This window comes from Diadema antillarum, unplaced genomic scaffold (genome assembly GCF_040938485.1).
Source record: "Diadema antillarum isolate AM-2024a unplaced genomic scaffold, OU_Dant_1.0 scf00000137, whole genome shotgun sequence".
Taxonomy (NCBI): Eukaryota; Metazoa; Echinodermata; class Echinoidea; order Diadematoida; family Diadematidae; genus Diadema; species Diadema antillarum.
The window spans coordinates 139,983-162,307 of NW_027271026.1; the positions used below are offsets into that span (position 1 = coordinate 139,983).

The window sequence follows — 22,325 nt, forward strand, 5'->3', positions numbered from 1 at the left end:
TATCTTTTCCTATGAGATACGTCAGCGACTAACCCTTTTCCTAAATATGAAATAAATTCCATCATGAGATGGTGGTTGAGCATCCATTTTTTTTTTCTTCATCGTGTAGATTTTTTTTGGTATTAGGGCCTATATAAAGTTGAGATGGATATGTCACATGGAGTCACTGTAAATTGCATGTTTTAGTGAGAATATACTTGACTTTGGATGTGTCATATGCATTTGTATACATTTGATACAATATCACAGGCGATGTATTGTCTTTATGCACTTTAATTTCTCATTTCTAAATATAGACCTATTTAGGGCTAACAATTCGATCGGTTTGACGAAAGCTCTCGTATACCAAGGACATGACATGCGGGCACCTACTCTCGAGTCAGTGCCTGCTGCCCTCTACCGTTTGATTCATTTAACTCTTAACGTGCCATGGTCGCCAAACGGCGACCTTAGTCCTGACGTGCCATGGTCGCCGATCGGCGACTAAAAACAGCGTGAAAAGCATTGATCATTTAAGTTCTTGTGGTACCGTAATGTGTTACACCAAGCAACTGCCAATGATATGTACTGGTAGCTGATTAGCATAGCCATCGTTTCCACTAAAAATATGAGCATGCTTACATAGGAAAATTTTGAGTAAATACACGATTTTTCAGCTAGATGTATTTTTTTCACATCGGGAAAATCCGCAGCGGGCGCACCCTCTGCGAGATGTGTATGGATCAAATGTCTCATAGGTAAACCACGCGTGTGTATGCTACTGACTCTGCGTGTATTGTCTATGCGGTTCCACTCGCATTGTTCCGCTTGGACGCTGTCCTGCGGGAAGCTGCTTTGATTTTGTCCCTCAAAGAGGGTCAGCTTTCGTTCGTCGGTCAAGTCTTTCATCCTTTTGTTTTGGTGAACGTCACTAATCGTCCCCACGCTAGCATAGGAATTGCGCGTGGACAAAGGCCTGCCGATTTCAATAGAGTACGCCCGCCCGCAGTCCGCGTAGACAAAAGGAGGATTAGCAGGTTCTTCCTTCTCAGGTGGACAAAAGACACTATTCCAGGGCCCGGGACAATTACTTTAGTTTCAAATACAGGATCTGGGACTAAAGGACTCAGATTTGGGAATGAATTACTGAGGCAGAAAGAGAAATTGCTAAGACAAAATAAACTGCTAGTATCTTTGGAATCATACAATTCTAGAAGGCAATTTTGTTATCATTTGAAAGAGGAAATGTTGCTCTAAAACTTTCTCACAGAGTCAAGGGAGCGTTCCATTGAAGAAAAAACAAGACTGACTCTTTTTTTCCATACTACACACAAATTTCTAATAATTTTTTTGATGTATCAAATATTTTTGCAATATTTCAGATTCAGATAGATATTGTGGCAAACTGACTGCATGACACGAAAGAGCAAACATTTCTTGATATATGTTGTGTAGAACTCAATTCAAAACAGTCAATAGTTTCAGAAATATGGCGGTTTTAAATTTCATTGTCAGTCCAGTTTCGAAACGTTCTGGCGTTAGGTAAAAACCTCTGGCACGTTAGGGGTTTTGGGCCTGGCACATTAAGAGTTAAGGCATCATGCACTCCAGCCTTGTGAATGATTATCCATAAGAGAAACACGATTAGATGTGAAGTACAGCAAATTTGTGATCTACACTTAATATTTGGGTCATGGTCTTCAAAAAAGAAAACTAGAACACTGAGTTTGTGAATCAATGTTCTCGCAAATTAAGCTTTCTCTAACAGGAAAACTTTTAGGTCCAGCCTCCGAATTGACTGTTTGCAGTTTGCATGAGAATTAACTCTCGCCAACCACCGCTGAGTCAGTTCTTATCGAATTGAGAGATGCTACTTTGCAAATCAATTCTCCCCCGATCGTTTTAGTAATCTGAAAGGCTCCGGTATCGTCAATTCTGTTTAAAACAGATGTAAGACCATAAAGTACAATGAAACACCACATTCGATTCAAGTTAGCTTTGATAGATGGAGTAAATCAAGCAAACAGAATTATTCCAGAGAGGATTTAATCGTCTAGCCTTCGAAGGTGAATTCAGGATAAGAAAAAAAAGATTCCCCTTCATAATGCTGTGCTATGGCATAGTGGATAAGACTCCCGACTCCTAGTCGGAAGACCCGAGTTCGATTCCCGCTCAGTGCTTGCGTCCTTTGGGACAAGATCTATGGTTTGTCCCTCTCGTCCTGCTCTCGACCCAGGTGTATAAAATAATGGGTACCTGCCAACACTAGTTTGATAACAATGGTCCTCTGGTAGAGCAGTGGCAACACTGAAGAGGCTACTCTGGATAAAGAAGACATTATTGTGATCATAATCACAATTATAATAACAATATTATTATTTGTTTTCTTTTTTAATTTGCTCTAAATATATTTTCTTTGATATCAAAGTAATGTACGCAATATAGATATTACAAAATGACATTTTTCAAATGCTGGTGCATGCAAACCTTGGCAATGCAGTGTATAGCCAAAGATTCTACACTGCAAAGAATCTTTGGTATAGCTATGAAGTCTTTTTTGTAAGTTCTCTGCAGTTTTCGCGAAGGAAATTTTTAGTATATCTAAATGAATATGTTCTGTCCAAAGTTATGAACACAGAAGTTGTCAAATATCCGCGAGCTTACAAGTCTAATTGCAATGTTCAGATTCGTATGACAGAAAGACATTATTTAGAACAATGATTTTAATAAAAATTACAATTGATTTTATTCCAATTTATTTACTTGTGAGTATATGCACCTCCTCTTCTATTCATTTATTTGATACTTTCAAGTCATTACAATATTGGTCACTTTATTCAAACAATATTAACGTAATCATAAGTCCAATCGTTGATAGTATTTACTTGATAATTTTTGAATGAGACTGAATTAAGTTAGCAATCAACGCTTGTAAACAAGCAACCACCACGACCACGGGACCACGAAAATAACTATAGGCATTGAGAATAGAATGCCTTTTAAAAGTAATTCTCTTGTTGCTTTGGATTTGTTTTGGGATTTCGTACTTTCTTTTTTTTGCATAAACGTTGAGGCCATTCAGAGGAACATTGTGGACTCGAACCAGTGACCTCGTGATTGACAGTCCGTGATGGTCTTCGCTAGTGATTCACAACATTGTTTGATAATATTAAGGGAGAATTTACCCCAAGGATATGTATGATGGAGACGATGGAATGCATCGGTGAAGTTTTAGGAAAGTCGGGCAGTCCGATCAAAACTGATCCTAATGATGGATTCTTAAAGGACAAGTTCACCTTCATAAACATAAGGATTGAGAGAATGAAGCAATATTAGTAGAACACATCATTGAAGGTTTGAGGAAAATCGGACAATCGGTTCAAAAGTTATGAATTTTTGAAGTTTTTGTGCAGTATCTGCTGGATGAGAAGACTAGTGCAAACTTAGATGTCACATGCGTACAACAATATAAGGAAAATATAAAGAGAATTTCACAAAATTTCATCTTTTGAAAAAAGTACACATTCCCCTGACTCGTTACCGACAAATATTATGGGTAATATCATTCCCCCTGCCTTTAGAAAGAGGCAGGTCAAGTGCTCTTTTATTATGCGAAAAAAGTGAAAATATGTTGAATTTTCTTTACATTTCCTTTATACTGTTGTACGCATATGACTCACAAGCTGTAGTAGTCTCCTCATCCAGCGGTTCCAACACAAAAATTTTAAAAATTCATAACTTTTGCATCGATTGTCCAATTTTCCTCAAACTTTCACTGATGCGTTCTACTAATATTGTTGCATTCTTTCAATCCTTATGTTTATGAAGGTGAACTTGTCCTTTAAAGTTTTGTTGAATCCAAGGTTACAACAAAGTTCGATGCCACAGCAATGCAACACTCTTATAAAGAGAAAAGACAAAATTTCCTTTTCAGGAAAAGTGATATTTTCATCAACGGGTAATATACCGACATTAATGGTTAAGTGTAGTCATCATTTCCGTGTTTTAGGCAGTGCCACTACCTGGTCGATATTAGACCATCGTAGCCTCTGACCGTTTAGTATTGTACTCTACCGGTCGAAAACAAGATTTTACAGGAATTTCCACTCAACAGAATTCATCACTAATAAAAATGTTATTGATGAAGAAACCGCGCATTCATGAAATATCTTGCTATCTGAGTTGATAGACCAAAGTCTGGTGATGCCTGTTACCACAGACCTATCCAGCTACATCGACATTCCTATCCTAAATCGGTGAAGCCACACGACGGAGTTTTTACATCCACTCTCCAGTGTGATAGAAGCTGTGTTCAGACGGGGGCAGTTTTGGTCGAAGTGACTTCGGAGGAAGGGTCGGAGGAAGCTTGGTCGGAGTAACTTCTGAGGAGAGGTCGGAGTAGTGCCCGTCTGAACAAGGTCGTGGTAACTTCCTCCAGTCGGAGGAACTTACCACGACCTCTTCCTCCGACCAAGATACTCCTGAGTTTTCTCAGGAGTATCTCGCTACCACGACTAGCCGGTCGGAGTAAATTGCCCGTGCGGACAAGCCCTCGGAGTATCTATGAGCTTACATACCTTACGACCTAGGTAAAACTTCCGGGGTCAAATTGCAATGTTGACATTTTGCGAGTACAAGTGCGCGTGTAGTGCAATTCTAACCTAGAAGATTGCGACGAAGAAGCTAGCGCTCAGACATTTCCATCAACAAGAATGGAGAAGACAAATGCCGTTGGTAATAAACAATTGTATGGTCGATGCGCGCGGCGCTACCACTTCCGGAAGTTACACCGACCCTCCACGGTGATGACCGTGGTAAATTGGTCGGAGTTTCTTCCCACGACCGTCGTGTGGACACAGGGTCGTGGTAAGATAAGTATAAATTTGAATTTTAATTGCTGCGCCATAAAATTTTTACTCCGACTAGAAATACGTCTGAACATGGCTAGGGACGGTGATGGTATAAAGTCTCGCTCCTCCCAACGATGGGCTGCCTTTCCCATTCTTCTATAGTTATTTCACTGCGCAAAGAAGATTCTCTCTTCCTTTTTTCTCTCTCCATGTTTATGTAACACATGATATACACGTAGAGAAATGGAGGAAGAAAGAATCAATATAATATATTGATTCTGTACGTATATTATACATATATATATTATATATATATGTGTGTGTGTGTGTATATATATATATATATATGCATTTATATATAATATATACATATATACATATATACATATATATATACATACATATATGTGTGTGTGTACATTGTATATATATATATATATATATATACGTATATTTTACCCTATATATCTTATACATACGGAAACACACACACGCATCAGTGTATAGTGATATTATGTACATAATGAAACATAAGGCAGAGTGCATAATCATAGTGAAAAGAGAGGGGAAAATGTAGACGGACCAATACACAATAAAAAGCGCCACGTTTGCTTCATAAGAACAACAAAACAATGATAGCCATGGCAACGCTTGAATGATATGTTCCCATGCACACCTGACATTATTGTCACATAGAAGGGTCATTCAGTCTTTAATGAAACAGAGATGGCAGAAATGCATTGGGAATCTCATTCATTTCCCGACCGAGATTGACGATCGGAACATTCACTTGGAATAGAGCCATCCCTCATCAACGATCGGATGCCTCTGGATACAGATACCCTATCCAGTATGTCCGCTTTGTGTTATAACCATAATGTGATCCGTGCGATACTGATTAGCTGGTATGCCAACTATGCACCGAAGGAATGTTGCTTGGATGGTTCAATGTTCGGGTACGTGCACAACATGACAAGTGGCTGGTCTAGAACAACACAGATTGATAGCCTGCAAGAGATAAAATACGTCAGAGTCATTACGTAAGTTATATTTAGGTGCACAACATGCATGATATGACGATTGTGTCTAATGATTTATGCAGAACTCGACGCTGTACTAAAACAAACTTTGAGGAAATCCACTGTGAGCGCTGGGAACAGGTTGACAATACCACAACGTCTCATAATTTACCCGACAAGCTTTGGTTGTACAAGTAAACAGCATCAACCACGCCACACAATGGTGATAAAAATTAATGATATGTAGATGAATCACACACACACACACACACAAAATATTCATGATAATCAAATTCATATGCAGCTATGATACAGAGACGACGTCTAACTAAAACTTTTACCAGAGATTGTTTTCGAAGCTTTAAAAAAAAAATGACGCGTACATGTGCTAGATATTATGGCCAGAATATCAAAGACAAAATCCTTAAGTTCTTGGATAATGATAATGCCAAACTCAGAAATCAAGCCCCAACCCGGCATTACATTCTGTGTCTATCTATAAGTGTGAATGTTTAGATTAGGACCGTTCTTTTGAAGATGATGTGATATAAAGTTAAAGACATTATTTACTATCAGCAGATGAAACAAACCCCAACTTTAGTGTTTCAAAATAGTTCTAAATTATGAGTTGAGGATAGAAACAAGCTATGTAAAAAATTAATTAGTATAATCAATGTTAGGTATTGTAAATATACAAAATGTGAACAATACTTATGATAAAATCGTTTCTAGAATAAACCGTCTACAGTTATGGTTTATTGAGAAAAATAGTGATATCTCCTTATATTCAGACTTTATTGCAAAGTGTATATGGTAGGATGTTTTGTGATACAACTGACCTACACATATGCATCAAATGCGATGACTCAAACATTTTATAAATCACTGCTCCCAATGGTATACGATACCTTTAAAGCGAACATATAGGCCTTTTTGCGCAAATATGAAAACAGGTCTTGTCTTTGCAACAAAAATACTAATATAATATATTATGTTTTGTCTAATTTATGACCATTTTAAATACTTTCCTTTGCGCCTCGTGTAAAGGTGATCATCGCGTTGAGTGGGTAACAATACGTATTGCATCCACCCTAGGAAAAGCAAAAAATTTTTGGGAACCACCCCAAATACAAACAAACAAGCAAACAAGCGAACAAACAAACAAACAAACGAGCGAACGAACGACCAAAGATACAAACAGTGTTGTATAAAGAATTTCAGCATTATCTAGTATGAAACTGTGGTTAAACTGACGATGTAGAGAGTGTGGAGATATTGTCTGTTGAGCCAAAGAGCTACTAGCTCATTGGTTGAGCATAACGGGCACGAAGCTTTAAACAAGTATCAAAGGAATGTGGAGTTCAGTCTCTGACAACCCGAGACTTTAAAAACTTTCGAATTCAAAGTTGTGGGAGGGGGGAGCAAGATGTAACTATCAACAGTAATCAAGGGCGTATCAGTGGAAGAGATGGAAAATCTCATGCTTGAGAGGATTTTCCATGGGAGGAATAAAGAGAGAGTACAGACATAGTTAAGGGATGAGTGTTTCACGGAATAAGACATAGATTGATGCTGCGCCATGTCCCAGCAGCTGTCCTGTACTTGTATCTGATGCCACGTATGAAATGATAATTGCAGATCAAGAAACATCTCTGGATGACGTGGCGCGTAAACCCCGCATCCGGAAGGTTGGTGCGCTGTCTGTCCGTGATTTTCACTTTCTCTTTATAGCACCAACTCTGTGGGGCGCGCTCCAACTCCATTGATCGCTGATAAGTCATCGACCGAGAAATAGAAAGTGCGCTGATGGCGTGGAAATGTTGTTTTTCTAAAATCGTCTGCGCAAGTCGCACAGCTGATGGGGGTATATAAAGCGGTGGTCTGCGGTCTCAACTGGCAAGTCAAGAGATCACCAGAACATTTTGTGACATCAGGGTAGAGCACCTCGAAGATAAGAGTGACTGAATTTCAGTGGGTATCACTTTAAAGCTTCTGCATTCGAAAAACAAGCTAACAATATCACTTCGTTCTTGAGCGTCACGTCATAAACAGAACCCGGATAGACATCAAAATGCCGCAGAATCATGTTGAGCAGGTTGTGCTGGCGAGGAGACTAGAGTCCAGTGTTACCGTCAACTTACTTGGTGAGTTTATTTTCTTTTCTTTTCTTTTATTATTTTATTTATTTATTTATTTATTTTTTTGGGGGGGGGAGTGGGGGGGGGGTACTCATTTTTTATTTAAGTTCGATATCCTTAAAACTTTTTGTGACTTTCGTATCTGTGTTCCCCCCCCCCTCTCTCTCATTATGTATACATATATATATTTGGAAGGCTGCGTTCATGCGAAACTAGAATTGCGTTTCTAAACACGTTTAGTCGCTAAACGTGTTTAGTTGCGTTGCGTTCATGCGATTTTTCCATTTAAACGCGTTTCAAAACGCCGATCTGAAACGCGGAAAAAGGGGCGTTTTGAATCATGATTCTGCCAGAATCACGATCGCAGAAACCGCATGAACGCAACCGTGATTTCAATCATGATTCTATGACGTCATTGTGCGCTGTGCGCATGCGTGTCTCATGGGGTATCCCACAACTTCTTGTTCTGTTCGCGCGCTTGTATACGTCTTATGAATCGTGTGTTTCGGTACCATACTTGCACTTGTTTGTTTACATCAATGTCAGTATCTAGCTGTTTAATATAATAATACATGTAATTACTCTCCGATTGAGTTGATAATGGCTGCTGTGACCAAGGGAAACAATTGGAGAGACGAAGAATTAAGATTATTCCTCGATCAGTGGGCAGAGCCTGAATGCCACAGCTTATTGGAAAGTATTCACCGAAATAAAAACGTAAAGGCCTATAATGAATTGACTGATCAGTTGGCATAAGGAGGTCTGGCTCGAGTTGCAGAGACAAGGTCAAACTGCGCAGTGCACTGCGCAGTGGCAAAGGATGAGCAGAGCCAGAATCAGCGTTGCGAAAGCCCGCATGAACGCTCTTCCGCTGAGACCGTGATTTGAAACGCCGTTTTGAATCATGATTCATGTTTGTGATTCTGGATACGAAATTCGCATGAACGCGGCCTAAGTTTATTAAACAGACGTTACTATAATCATATGTAATGTGGTATGCAATGGGGGGGGGGGGCAGGTTATAGAACATAATAAGTTCACGCAAGTCATTTAAAGTATAGCGTCAAACAAAATTCCTTCATTCACTCATTTATTTTTTCCATTTCGAGCAGAAACATATAACTTTTTTAAACAAAAATAATTGCACAATTACATTACAATGTATAATAAAAGAAATGTATAAGTTTATAGCATATCGAAAGTATACAGAAATGCTGGAAATGTTGAGAAATGCTTATAAGCAATGTTTGTATGGTGCACCCCCTCCTCATATGTAATACAAGTCATATGATTAATATCTTGTTAAATATAAGAAAATAATGACTTTGAACAAAGTGCGAATTCAATATAAATGTTTGGTTAAATTGAACTTTTAGTTGTAGGCAATCATCCATAAGCGGTGTGCATGCTTGTGAGAATGCGAATGACTTATTGTGAGCCCTTGTCATAATAATGTGTTCGAATCTAATATTGTTTTAACTGATATATGTCAATGTGTATAAAGAATTCTGACGACCGATTTCAGCATATTTCTTCCGTTGAGTTTCATTGCGATCAGGATGCACATGAAGATGCCATCATCAAAAACTAAAATCTAGAAAGAGCAGAATTATTATTCTCCCCTCTCTCCATCTCTCGATCTTCTTCCATTTTCTTGTTCTTTTTCTTTAGTTCGTTAAAATGGGGAAAATTTCCCTCAAAATTATGTGGATTAATTGGCAGCAATGTTGGTATAACACAGCCGCAGCGAAGTTTGAGAGATATCACACGATTAGTTCAAAAGTTCATGAATTTCTAAAGTTTTGTTCCCGCCATCGCTGAATACTAAGAAGGCTATAAGACACTTTGCAATATCATATTAGTCATTAGTGGACTGATATAGAAAAAATAATAATAAAGAGAATTCCATATATTTTCATTTTGTATCAAACATCAAAATGAAAGAGGATTTGACTTACCTCCTTCAGAAGGCAGGAGAAAATAACATTACCCTCGAGATATGTCAGTTTTTAGAGGGAGTATACACTTGTTAGTTAAAAAGTGAATTTTGTGGAATCATCTTTATCTTTTATATCCTTCTTCTACGGTAGCGTCACGAATAGTTATAGGCCTGCTTATCTAGTAATGAGAGCAAATGGATTTGATGGAAAACTGAAAATTAATTTCTTTCGAACGGATTTTCCATTTTTTCTCAAACTTTGTTTCCATGTTCTTCTATTAATTCTGTATTTACTGAATTAATATGTAATAATCATATTTGGGGTATATTTCCTTTTAACCATAATTTATATACTCCTTTTTGTCGTCGACTTTTTAGCTATTTCTTCATATTTTTCTTAGTCACTTTTTTTTCTGAACACGCGAGTAATGGTTGCTTTGTTTTACTTTGTTTTGTTTGTTTTTCTTAAGGGCTTTTTACACTTGTAAATTTTTGCTTAGCCCCGGACCAACGGTGGGGCTAAGGGGGGGGGGGGCCTTAGCCCCACCGTTGGTACGGGACTATCCTTCTGTTTACACTCGTTTTTGCCAAAGTGGGCTAGCCCCACCGATAGTACGGTACTATCTGGCCCTGCAAAATAGCAGGGTTAGCACCGCAATTGCGGTGCCAAGGAAGTGAGTGTAAACAGAACGAAAAAATAATCCTGGGCTAAGCGACGGAGACGAAGTCCGACCCTCACTGACCAATCAGAAACGAGGTAATCAAGTGCTGCCGGTGCTTGCGTGTACGTGTACAGTACACAGCGTAATTATGAATATTCATGTGGTTTGGAAAGTCCGGGGCTAAGAAATACGAGTGTAAAAAGGTCAGTTTTCTCCTTAGCCCCGGACAAGAGATAGTACGGGACTAATTGGCGAGTGTAAAAAGCTGAAAAAATTGGTACGGGACTAACGATAGTCCTGGGTCAGAGAAAGTCCGGGGTTAAGAAACACAAGTGTAAAAAGCCCTTTAGTGTTTTTCGGGTTAATTTGATTCCCACTTCGCATTTCTCGTACTAAGTTATTAACGATGTCAAAACAATTTACATGCAATTTTCTTCCCTCGATGACATACAAGGCGTAGATTATAGATTTATTTTCGCTAACTCTCTCTCTGCATGTGGTGCTTGGAAAACAGAAAGTTTTTCGAGAATATTTCGAAAACATATCAATTTCTCCTCAACCGTTTAACGAATAGTTCCCCCCCCCCCCAAGAAAAAAAAAACCCAGAATAAATCAAAACCAAACAAAAAACGAGTCCTTTCTCTTCGCGAACAGACCTTTTGCGTGCGGCATCAGAAGAATTTTATAGCCTCGGGCGCATCAATCTTAAACTGATTATATGAATCGAAACAAGCGATATCCAATTTACCAAGAATAACATGTATTTGCGGGAGGTATCGGTTTGCTCTTCTGGACCCTCGAATCTCTCACGATCTCTTGGCTTGTATTACGCCCAAAGGGATACTTTCCCCCGCCAGTTTGTCTCAATCGCAGAGAGGCCCGTATGCCTCAGTTCAAATGTCAAATACCGACGCGTGACACTTCGTCGTTATGGGCCAGCTGATATCTATGTGGTTTTCTTTTTCTTCTTTTTTTTGTTATGAAACACAACAGTAGACATTCGATATTTGAATGGAGTCGTCTGCGCAATCCATTCATAGGAATTCCGCGGTTAGGGGGTAATATTTCTGACATCATTCGACAGCCATGTGTTCTATCTTTAGATCAAGAACTTATGATGTGATAGGCAACTGGATAAACAAAGGCCGTTTGCTGAAAAACGTGCGAGTTCAGTCATCTTTGCATAACTCAAGAAATCTTTGCTCCACACGCTCTGAAGATGCTGTCAACAACCCTTAACAAAAAAAAAAAAGATAAATCATGATTATCAATAAATGAAATAATCAACGTCAATTCTTTTTATTCTTTTCCATCTCTCTTTCTCACTGTAATTTTACTATTCCTCTGTCTTTCTCTCTCATGAGCGTGGGTCCTCTTACAAAAAGAAAAATGCAATGACATTCATAGCACAACATTTTGAAATACGTTTTATTAGCCTTAGAGTATTTATAACACTATGAACACAGCTTTACCGAATCTTTCAGCCTCCCATGTCTGAATGATCGCCAAAAATAATTTTGTCTCTCTGCTACACTTGTACATTATCATTTTTTTTTTCAATTATATAATTCCATCAAAATGGACAAAACTCGTTTTGGAATATGATTAGGTGACACAGTGACCATGGTGACCGTGGGATTTTTGTGTGCAACCACCGAAATTTGCGCTTTGCACACTCGGTCAATTTCTTTCTTAAATTTTCACATTTATCAGAAGAATAACAGCTTATCCGTATAATACAGCAGAAATGATCATACATTACGAGGAAATAGGTAACTTCGAAACCAAGCATGACTGCTGTATATTCTTATCATGTGATAACAAAGCAAGCGTAAGCAAAGGAACTTTGATGGAACCTTGATGAAAGTCAACTTGTACAGTAACAGCACCCCAAAAAGTCGAATACTGACCCCACATTAAAGGTATGTTCAGTTTCGGTTGAGATGGGGCTTCACGTTTCTGACTTTTTTTTTTGATATTTTTTTTTTAGATAATGAGAAACCTCTTGTGAAATATGAAAGAGCATAATTATAATTCCAAGAGGAATTCAAAGTTTATTTGATGAAAATTGTTTTTGAGATAAAGCTTATCAAAAACAAAACGATCCTAATAAAAGGTGGGACCCACCTTTTATAAGGGTCGCTTTGTTTTTCTTTGTTTTTTATATCTCAGCCATTTCAAAACCGATTTTCATCAAGTAAACATTGAATTCCTTTTGGCATTGTATGCTGGTTAACATCTTATGAAGTGGTTTCCAAGTGTCTCGCAAAAAGTTTGAAGCTGAATCCTCGCCTCCAACAATACTTTACCATCCTTTTAAGAGCGTTTATAGATACCACTGGACAGAGAGCGAGCTTGATAAGAACACAGATAAAAAAACAAAAACAAGGATTAATCGAATTTGCGTAGGGTTTACAGAGTCATTTATCAACATTGACTAACATAATTATTGTATCATGACTAACTAATCAAGTATTACCTGCAGAAAGTGCAGGAATAAAGTCTTTCCTTGATGATAAGGAGGCAAACCAACTAGAATTTTGCAAAGGCGACAAACTTCAATCAACAGTTCAAGCAAGGACGTTTTGAGCTTTTGATTTATACGCTTAAAGATAATGTCCAAGTCAAATTCGAATTCGTTTTTAATCACAAGGTCCAGTAATTATTACACTGATCAAGGATGACGATAAAAGTAAGGTTAAGCTTAGTTCCTTATGATGATAATGATAATAATGATCATTGTTCCCGTTATCTTAACTGTTATTATCATTATCATTATTATCAATGTTATAATAATAGTAATAATAATAATAATAATAATAGTTTATAATAATAATAATAATCATTATTATTATTATCATTATTATTATCATTATAATTATAATTATAATTATCATTATCAGCATCAGCATCAGCATCAGCATCATCATCATCATTATCCTTACCACCTATACAGTGTAGGGAAGCACTCCAATATTCCTGCATAAGGAACAGCTTCTATATAGTACAAGCTGCCACAGTCTTGGAAAGAGATTATTCGATGTAACGTGTCAGCTTATGAATGCATGCCTCTGTCTTTACATGATGTTCAAGATATGCTCGAGGTTAACTCGTGGTTGAACCAAACTGCAATGGTCATTTCCTATTCTACACAACACGAGGAGCAAATTATTCAATGTCGTGACAATCACATCCAACAGCGATGCGGAATTCCGTGGATGCCAAGGCGGTGAGTGGATATAGGCGAAACTCGGCAGGAGATGCCTGCCCGCGCGTTGTCTAACCAGGGCGTGTCTCGCACCACCGCGATCCGGGTATGGATACCACTGGGATGCGCTCATTTCGCGGTAACTCTTTGGCAGATGATGTTGACTTCCGGCGAGGATTCATCCGCGTCACCAACATTGTCACGAATGAAATACGACAGCTGTGTTCATTTGTCTATTGAAAAAAAAAATAAGCTGGTATCATCATCAGAACTTGGTGGAGTGAACAAATTTTGAGAAAGAGGCGAGAGCATTTAATAATTTTGCTTTTGATGAATACTCTTGAAATAAAGTCAACAATGCTTTCCACTATGTCTGTATTTGATCTGTTTGAAATAGAGATCGGGCTTCACTTTATCACTTTTTTCTTTTCACAAATTAGTGCTCAGAACTCTTCTTGGACATGATCTTAATAATTATGCATTCATGTTCTGGATTGAGTTTCTTCCACACACGTAAGGTATAAAAGGAAAGGTATGCTACATAGTTTCTGCTGGAAGCAAATTGAAAAATTAGTACTTCGTTGAAACGAAATCTAACATTTGCATTACATTGTTGGTGAGTGGGGTGTCTGGCTCAGCATAAGACCTCCCGTGGCCAACATTATGTCTGTAATCATTCATAAAGGTCGAGCTCAACGAGACCCAGTCTACCTTATTGAGCAGTTTAACATCTGTTCGACTGGCTGGCTGTTACATGACGATCAGGAGTATTACTGTCATGCTAATCATTGATTCAATTCTGATTCTTTGCTTTGCAGGGGCCGCGGTGACGTCAATGTTAGTCAATGGCGTCGAGAGGCTGTTTTTAAGGTGAGATTACCATTACAATATTTTATCATGCATCGCCGGCTGGCAGTTATGTACGACTTGTTTATGATTGCCCTCGATGTCCTAAGGCGAGTTCTTGAACTTTACTGTTGATTCTTTGTGATCTTTACTTCTATTATATTTCCTTGGAAGTTCATGACCTTTAAGCGTGTCGGGATTGGCAGCTGAATGAATAGGCAAAATGAAATGAAATGACTCGCATTTTGACACAAAAAACAAACAAATTATGGCTTGTATGTGTGTGGTTGAAGTACATTATATACAACTGACACGCAAAGGGAGCAACGGTGAACACGTGAACGAATATATCCAATCAAAAAGTATAATCTGAGCTGAGCAGTCAATGTCACAACTGACAAACATGGATATAAGATTTTAATGTATTTTACTTCTGACTCTGATTTATAATTCAGGAGATAAACGGTGCATTTAAGATTTTTCTACGCTCGATATAGTTGATTGTACATGTATATGGTTATTGTTTACCATGAATTGATTACGAAACCGTACATAGAGAAAGTAAGAAAGAAACGCCATTATCTGTTTCGAACCACGGTCGATTAATTATAATGACTGATAACGCACTTTATGATACCACCATTTTGTATGCTAATTTTGCTCTTTTAGAATACAAATATACCATAAAGTGTGTTTGTTCTTTTATGCATGTCTTTGTTGTTTATACAATTGGTGATTGGAAAGCCACTTATATTTTCTTCCCGTTTTAATTCTTTAGCAAATCCACGGTGCTAGACAACAAATCTCCAATTAGGAGCGGCATTCCATTCATCGTTTGTAAGTATATTCATATAAAGTTGCAAGCGTAGTACTTGTAGTAGTAGTAGTAGTAGTAGTAGTAATAGTAATAGTAGTAGTTATTGTTGTTTTTTTAATGGTAAATAGTAATAATGACAGGGGAAAATGATAATGATATCTATAATGATAATAATAACAAATAAAAATTATGAAAAAAATAAAAAGGAAAAGGAAAGTAGAAAATATCCGTATATCTAAACTTTATAATTTGCAATATTTCACATAACGGTTTTGCACTGCACTTATACGTATAGGTTCATACGTTAAACGCCAAGTGGAGTATACTAGTAGTGAACCATGAATTGTATTTTGCTTGTTTCACCAGCCCACGATCCCGCTCACGACTTCTTCAGAACAACTCACTGGACTTTGGTAGAACAGAGCAAGGTATGTGTCTATGATGTAGGGTCGCCGGTCACCAGCAATCATATACACAGTGGTTTAGCCATGACGTACTTTGCATTTAATAGGGGCGGGTCTAAATGTGTTCAGTTTGGTCACCGGCTGTTCGCCAAAATTGGATGGATGCTACTGCACCAATAGTGATGCGACATTTCATTGTTGTTGTTGTGGTTTTTTGGGTTCTTCTATCTTGTTTGGTTATTGTTGTTGTCACCAAGAGGAAACCTACTGGTTATTAAATCATTTATATTCCCCGCCTGTTCCCGCCCAAATCAAAGCTCGACTAGAAAAAATATTCAAAAAAAGAAATAAAGACAAAACATCTTATTATATTATGCTTTTCTCTATTTTCCAACTCATCCAGAACCCAAATGGAGATGTCAGTGCGTCTTTTGCCCTGGAAGACAGCGATGAAACCAGGAAACGATGGAACTTCAGGTAAAGCCATCTCTTTTGGCGCTGAACATTCACATGACGGTGGCTATGATGATTAAGATACAGACGATATGAATGAGATAATGATTATGATTATAATTGCATCGTTATGCTTTAATAAGAGGATAATAATCGTAACAAAGATATTTGAGTTCTATGCCGTCACTACACATAATCGGAGGTAAGACACTATATAAAGAGAACATGGCTATGGTAATTTCATTGTCATGACCACCATGATATACCATGACAATATCAAAATCAATATCAAAAGACTAGAAACAAAAGTTTACATCAACTATGAACAACAGATTATAATATAAGCTGTTGTTCAGAGTTGATTTGAACTCTATTATTGATATAGTCTTGTAAGATTTCATATTGTATGTACGATGTATTGGTCTGTTATTCCCAAATATATATTAATAGCCACTTTCCAGTCTTTTGCAAGGTTGCTCAAGGTGTTGCATTTGTAGTGTAGAATAAATTATAAGAAATGATTATATTCCAACGTTGCTTTGAGAGGAGAAACACGTGATTAAAACTACAATATCTAGAGAAAGGGAATCGAGCCAAAGATATGATTCTGCGAGGCACCTTGTCAATATGTTTTCAATTGATTTCATTCCACTTCACCTGTTTTTATATTTCTCAAATGAAAATCATTAAGTGAAAAATACAGAGCATAGATTCAGTGAACAAAAAGGTCGAAGACACAGTACTTTCGGAGTACCAACAGATAAATACGATGGTGCCGACATAAAAACAGTTCGCAGGTCTCCTTAAACCCTTGGTATAACAAATTTTGAATAATTCAGGAGATCGGATACTTGTGGTGGACTGAGACTTGACCACCTTAAAGGGGTGGTGCAGTTTCAGTTGAGATGGGGATTCAGGTTTCCAAAGTTTTTTGATGATGATTTGTTGAGATAATGAGAAACCTCGTATAGAATATGAAAGAGCATGTAATTCTAAGAGGAATTCAACGTTTATTCGATGAAAATTGGTTTTGAAATGGCTGAGATATCCAAAACAAAGCGATCTTGATTTTGATATCATTGTCATTTCAAAACCGCTTTTGATCAAACAAACTTTTGAATTCCTCTAAGAATTGTATGCTCTATAGCATTTCATAAATTGGTTTCTAAGTATCTCGCAAAAAGTTTATAGCTGAATCCTCACTTCATCCAATACTATTTCATCCCTTAAATGTTGAACCATGAGTTATGTTTTATATTTTTTTTATCTTTACAGATTTAAGGCAACGTTGAAGATCTCCTTGCTAAAGAAGGAGGTGGCATTCGACTACAAAATTGAAAATAAAGGTGAGAAGATAAAAGGAGCAACTGGAATGAATGAAAGATTAATATAAGTGGAGGCAGAAATCTGACGAATTGAGAGGGGGGAATCCTCCTCCCAAATACACCTGTTTTGCACCTTGATCGCATCGCTGTCAAAAGGAATCATCACCTTGTCATACAATCTTTGAAAAATTGAATCCTAATATCATAATTTTGACATAATAACCTTTTTATTTGAAGCTATCAATTTTTTGTGTTTTTATTTATCTATTTTGTGTATGTATAGTGTCAATGATTTTTATATGTATAATTTCGTATCTATCCATGTACTAGGAAGTGAATATGATATGTAATTATTCATTTTTCATCCATTTATCTATCTGTCTCTCTTTATTATATAAACTTGTAGCTACATAGGTATCTATATATCTTAACAAAGTTATAATATACTTATTCAATCATTCTCGCCACAGATTCGAAACCATTTGCCTGCGCTCCGATGCTTCAGAATCATTTCCTGGTTGATGACGTCACAAACACATCTATCCTGGGGCTCCACGACTCATATTCATCAGATGAGGTATGCTGATGATAACATAATGGGAGAATTGATATATATAGGGTATTGACCCCAGGAAAGCTATATGTAATCAGACGACACTACCGTCCGTAACCCATTTTGCAATTTCGCAAACATCATACAATCGCGTCAGCTAACAATAATTGTTGGAGTATTATAGCAATTGCCCTCGATCGCAAATGATTTGTAAAATCAATCAATGAAATAATTTGAAGAGGACAAATACTCATCGACAGTACTAAGTATTTCATGCAAGCTTGCCACCCGGTCCTGTCATTCAGTTCGTTATTTTCCACAATTTTTTTTCTTTCTTTCTTTCAAGGTCAGTTACGGCGCCGTTATCCCAGAGGGCAGTGACAGAGTCTCAGTAGAAGGTCCGCTAGACAGGTACGCATTATTTTCACATTCTATTTTTTGTTTGTTTCTCCTCCTTTTTACTGTATGCAGTGTATTGCTCCTGATTCTGCAGTGCACTGCACACACTTTTATTCTTCTCAATGTGCAAATGCATGTCAATTTCAAGCAAAATATACATGATACTCTACTTAATCTTACTTAAAATATCTTTTTTGGTTTTTTCATACATAAATCATTCGAGTGAGGATAATTTATAGAATAGGACTTAGTTCTTGACAGTTGAAAAGCTGTAGCTGAAGTGGTAGACACAAGATCAATAAAGTTGCCAGGTCAATATCCTCCTAGGTAGGAAGGCATGATGTTGAATGGATACTGATAAGAAAATGATAAGAAAATGTAGAAGAAAAAAGGGGAAGGAAGAAGAAGAAGAAGAAGAAGAGGAAGAAGAAGAGATAACCAGAAGTGCTTATTGTAGGACGGAGACAAAGACAATGAAGAGGAAGGAGGAGGAGGAGATGATGGTGGAAAACAATGTCGTACTCGTCCATGTTCTGAATATTTCGCTATGCTTCACATTATATACTTTTATCCGTCATCCCGCAGACTGTACGCAAACTCTTCTGACGAACATGTTCTGAAGAACACTCAAGAGGGCGCTACACTCACACTGAGGAAATGGAATCTTCCTGATTCGGGTAAGAAAGCACTCAGAGCAACAGAAATGCTCAAACTGATATAAAAGGGCTTCTTTATTAACCAAAACCACAATATCTTGACGCACATCAAAACTACATATTCAATTACAGTGCAATTTGTTTAATGTATTCATGTAAACACAAAGTACACATTCACTTCATAATTGATTTTCATGATATGCAATCAGAATATTATTGAGACTGTGATTGACAGCATGATGGAAATGACATTGACAATGAGAACGAAAAGTAGCCAATATTTTTCGTTTTGGAACGTATTATGCAAAGGTATTATTTGTTTGCGTTTGTGCGTCTGATGAAAGACAAATAAACGGTTTTTGAGATGGATTTACCCACGTGACTGATTTCGAACATAAACACCCAAATTTGTTAATACATGTATCTAATACGACATCTCTCTCTCTCTCTCTGGCTCGTTCGCTCTAACAGTGATCTGGAATCCTTGGAACGAAGACGCCCAGGGCACACACGACATCACCACCGATGAGTACGCCGAGATGATCTGCATCGGCTGCGGTCATGTGAGCCAGCCTGTCACCATCCTACCTGGTGGCACCTTCAACGCCTCGCAAAGCTTCTTCGTAGAGTGATGACGTCAGCACGAGAACAGGATGAGCCTTCTAGCAATTAGTATTCCAAACGATCTCCGAAGAAATGTGTGCATTTCCAGTGAAAATGTTTTTCTAATCTGTTTTTTTACTTCTTTGTACAGTGGTGAATTTTTTACTCTCGCCGTCCATGTACAAGATTCCATTTCGCAACTCGTCCTTATTCACACTTTATGCGTCATTTGTTATATGGACTCTTAATATTAGTAGACAATCTATTGAGGACACTGCTGTCCACAGCAACTACGAAAGTTGAAGTTGGTTTGAAGTTGGTAAGACATGATTTTGATCACTTCGTAAATTACAAGGAAAACAAACATCGAAAGAAGCAACCAAATCGTAATGACCATTAATGTGGTCATTGCGATAGAACATGCACCTAAAATGTTATGTTCCGTTACCTTCACCTAGATTGAAAAGAAGGTGCTTCTACGATTAAAATAACCAAACAAAACATGAGAAATGTTTTTACAATTTTGACGGATAATTAATCTGCGTATGCGTCCAAGAGAATGGAAAAGCTTGGTGAACACTGTCCGTTGTACTCTACATTGATCTTCCAAGAGATATTATTGAATACGCTAATTGCTATAATGAAAAATGACGGATGAAACGAGACTACTGTGAAAATGTGGAAGAAATTAAATGGTTCCTAACGTAATCGAGTTAAAATTTGATTGAAGTGTGAAGGAATCGTATCACATACAATGATGATTCCGATCATGCACGATTAAATGATGATTCCGAAAGGTATTGATGCAGCTGGCTGTATCAATGATTTAAGATATATGCCAAAGAATGGTGACATTTGTGTGATTTTTGTAAAAAAAATTCTGATTGATGTTTCTATTTTTTCTTATTGTTGACCAGTTGTACAGTCTGTTGTAGTGTATTTCATATTGTACGAGAAACACGTGAAATTTCAATTTCAATTTCAATTTCAATCGTTGTGTCTAGGATTTCGTAACGTCTGTGCATCTGTGATGTCTTGAAACGTGTAAACGTCAAAACCCTGATGAACAAAGAGACATAGAAAATTACTTGTCGCTATTTACACTTCACGTTGATAAACTAGCACTACCAAACATACTGTAGGAAGCGAACATAATCGTTATTACACTAGCAGATATGGACACCACGCGAGTCCATGGTGCACTTTGTCGCTTTGTGGTAGGGCGCCATCAGTGTTGCTCAAGACTCATTGAACGCTTCCTGCGACTTTATGTATATAATGTCAGCGTATCAGAAAGTCTCTACCGTACTTATAGTTTGACATCTCTGTATAGTTTCGCTCGGTTGTAAAGTTCATGCACTGTTATTTGTTTTACCTTTTTACTGAAACACTATACACAACGTGTATATAATGTGAGATATGAAAATGCTTTATAAAAGTATGTCTTTTGATTCACTCGAACAAGATCAATGCGCATTCTTTTTCTACAATTTATTTTGTTCCAACATGCTTTGTAGTATTGCAACATGATTTCTTTTTCTTTTAATATGTTTTTAAGTGGAATAAAAAAAGGTAAATGAAAGCAATCAAGTGGTCTTGTTGTATTATGTCTAACCACATATGTTTGCAAGATTCATTCCTTTTGAAGACTTGTAAATATAATCAAATGTTTAAATGTTATAGAGATATGAGTTTATCATTCACGAATGACAAATCCAGATGTATCGCAATTTTTACATTTGTTACAAAGATATTCCTCCGTCATATCAGTTAAAGGCATAATTTACCATTTGTAGATGAAACAAAAACCCAGTATTAGTGCTTTGAAATAATTCTAAAATGTGAGTTAGGGATAGAAACAACCACTGCAAAAATTTGAATCAGTAAAATCAATGTTAAGTATTGTTAAATATTCAAAATGTGAACAGTAGTCATAATAAAAATGTTTCCAGACTAAACCGTCTACAGTTACGATTTACTAAGAAAAATATTTACATCTCCTTATATTTCAGGCTTTATTGCAAAAACTTTATATGGTAGGATGTTTTGTTGGACAACAGACCTACTCATATGCATCAAACATGATATATTGAATTTTTTTTTTAAATCACTGCTCCCAAAGTAAACAGGACCTTTAATCATTCTCTTTAGAATGACAATGATTATGATACTTAATATATATGATCAATATACAAGTACGGATATAACATGCATTACAGAAAAAAAAAATACTTATTTCTATAGCATAGCAAACATCGCGATACCGGCGTAACTGCTCTCATTCACTTTGCTAATCAAATTCATTCAGAGAATAACGATTGATAAAGACCTGTGAATCTTTGTGCAAATATAGCTCGAAGTCCATTCAAATTCCCAATTTTACAATGGTGAAGAGGATAATCACCCGATAATTGACATATCACATTCAACATTGCCTTATAGTTCAAATTTCTAAGCGGTCATATCAACTACTT

At 37.1% G+C, this 22,325-nt stretch overlaps 2 protein-coding genes across 2 annotated transcripts; both read left to right on the top strand.

Moving 5' to 3' along the window:
* The first annotated feature begins 7,919 nt into the window (after positions 1 to 7,919).
* On the top strand, positions 7,920 to 17,708 carry LOC139721062 (uncharacterized). Its single transcript, XM_071632392.1, has 6 exons — positions 7,920 to 7,992; positions 14,614 to 14,665; positions 15,420 to 15,478; positions 15,825 to 15,886; positions 16,266 to 16,339; positions 17,591 to 17,708. The coding sequence occupies exons 1-6, from the start codon at positions 7,920 to 7,922 to the stop codon at positions 17,706 to 17,708; spliced, it is 438 nt and encodes a 145-aa protein (XP_071488493.1).
* Positions 17,709 to 18,136: 428 nt separating this feature from the next.
* Positions 18,137 to 19,880, top strand: LOC139721033 (uncharacterized). Its single transcript, XM_071632364.1, has 4 exons — positions 18,137 to 18,217; positions 18,540 to 18,604; positions 19,178 to 19,269; positions 19,720 to 19,880. Exons 1-4 carry the CDS (start codon positions 18,137 to 18,139, stop codon positions 19,878 to 19,880), a joined length of 399 nt encoding a protein of 132 aa, XP_071488465.1.
* The last annotated feature ends 2,445 nt before the right edge of the window (positions 19,881 to 22,325 follow it).

Bases quoted from the DNA above. Each gene is read 5' to 3' on its own strand.
- LOC139721033 (XM_071632364.1), top strand. From the start codon at position 18,137: ATGCTTCAGAATCATTTCCTGGTTGATGACGTCACAAACACATCTATC. The intron at 18,218-18,539 runs GTATGCTGATGA...CTTTCTTTCAAG, and splicing joins ACTCATATTCATCAGATGAG to GTCAGTTACGGCGCCGTTAT. The intron at 19,270-19,719 runs GTAAGAAAGCAC...TCGCTCTAACAG, and splicing joins ATGGAATCTTCCTGATTCGG to TGATCTGGAATCCTTGGAAC.
- LOC139721062 (XM_071632392.1), top strand. From the start codon at position 7,920: ATGCCGCAGAATCATGTTGAGCAGGTTGTGCTGGCGAGGAGACTAGAG. The intron at 7,993-14,613 runs GTGAGTTTATTT...TTTGCTTTGCAG, and splicing joins TGTTACCGTCAACTTACTTG to GGGCCGCGGTGACGTCAATG. The intron at 15,479-15,824 runs GTAAGTATATTC...TTGTTTCACCAG, and splicing joins CGGCATTCCATTCATCGTTT to CCCACGATCCCGCTCACGAC.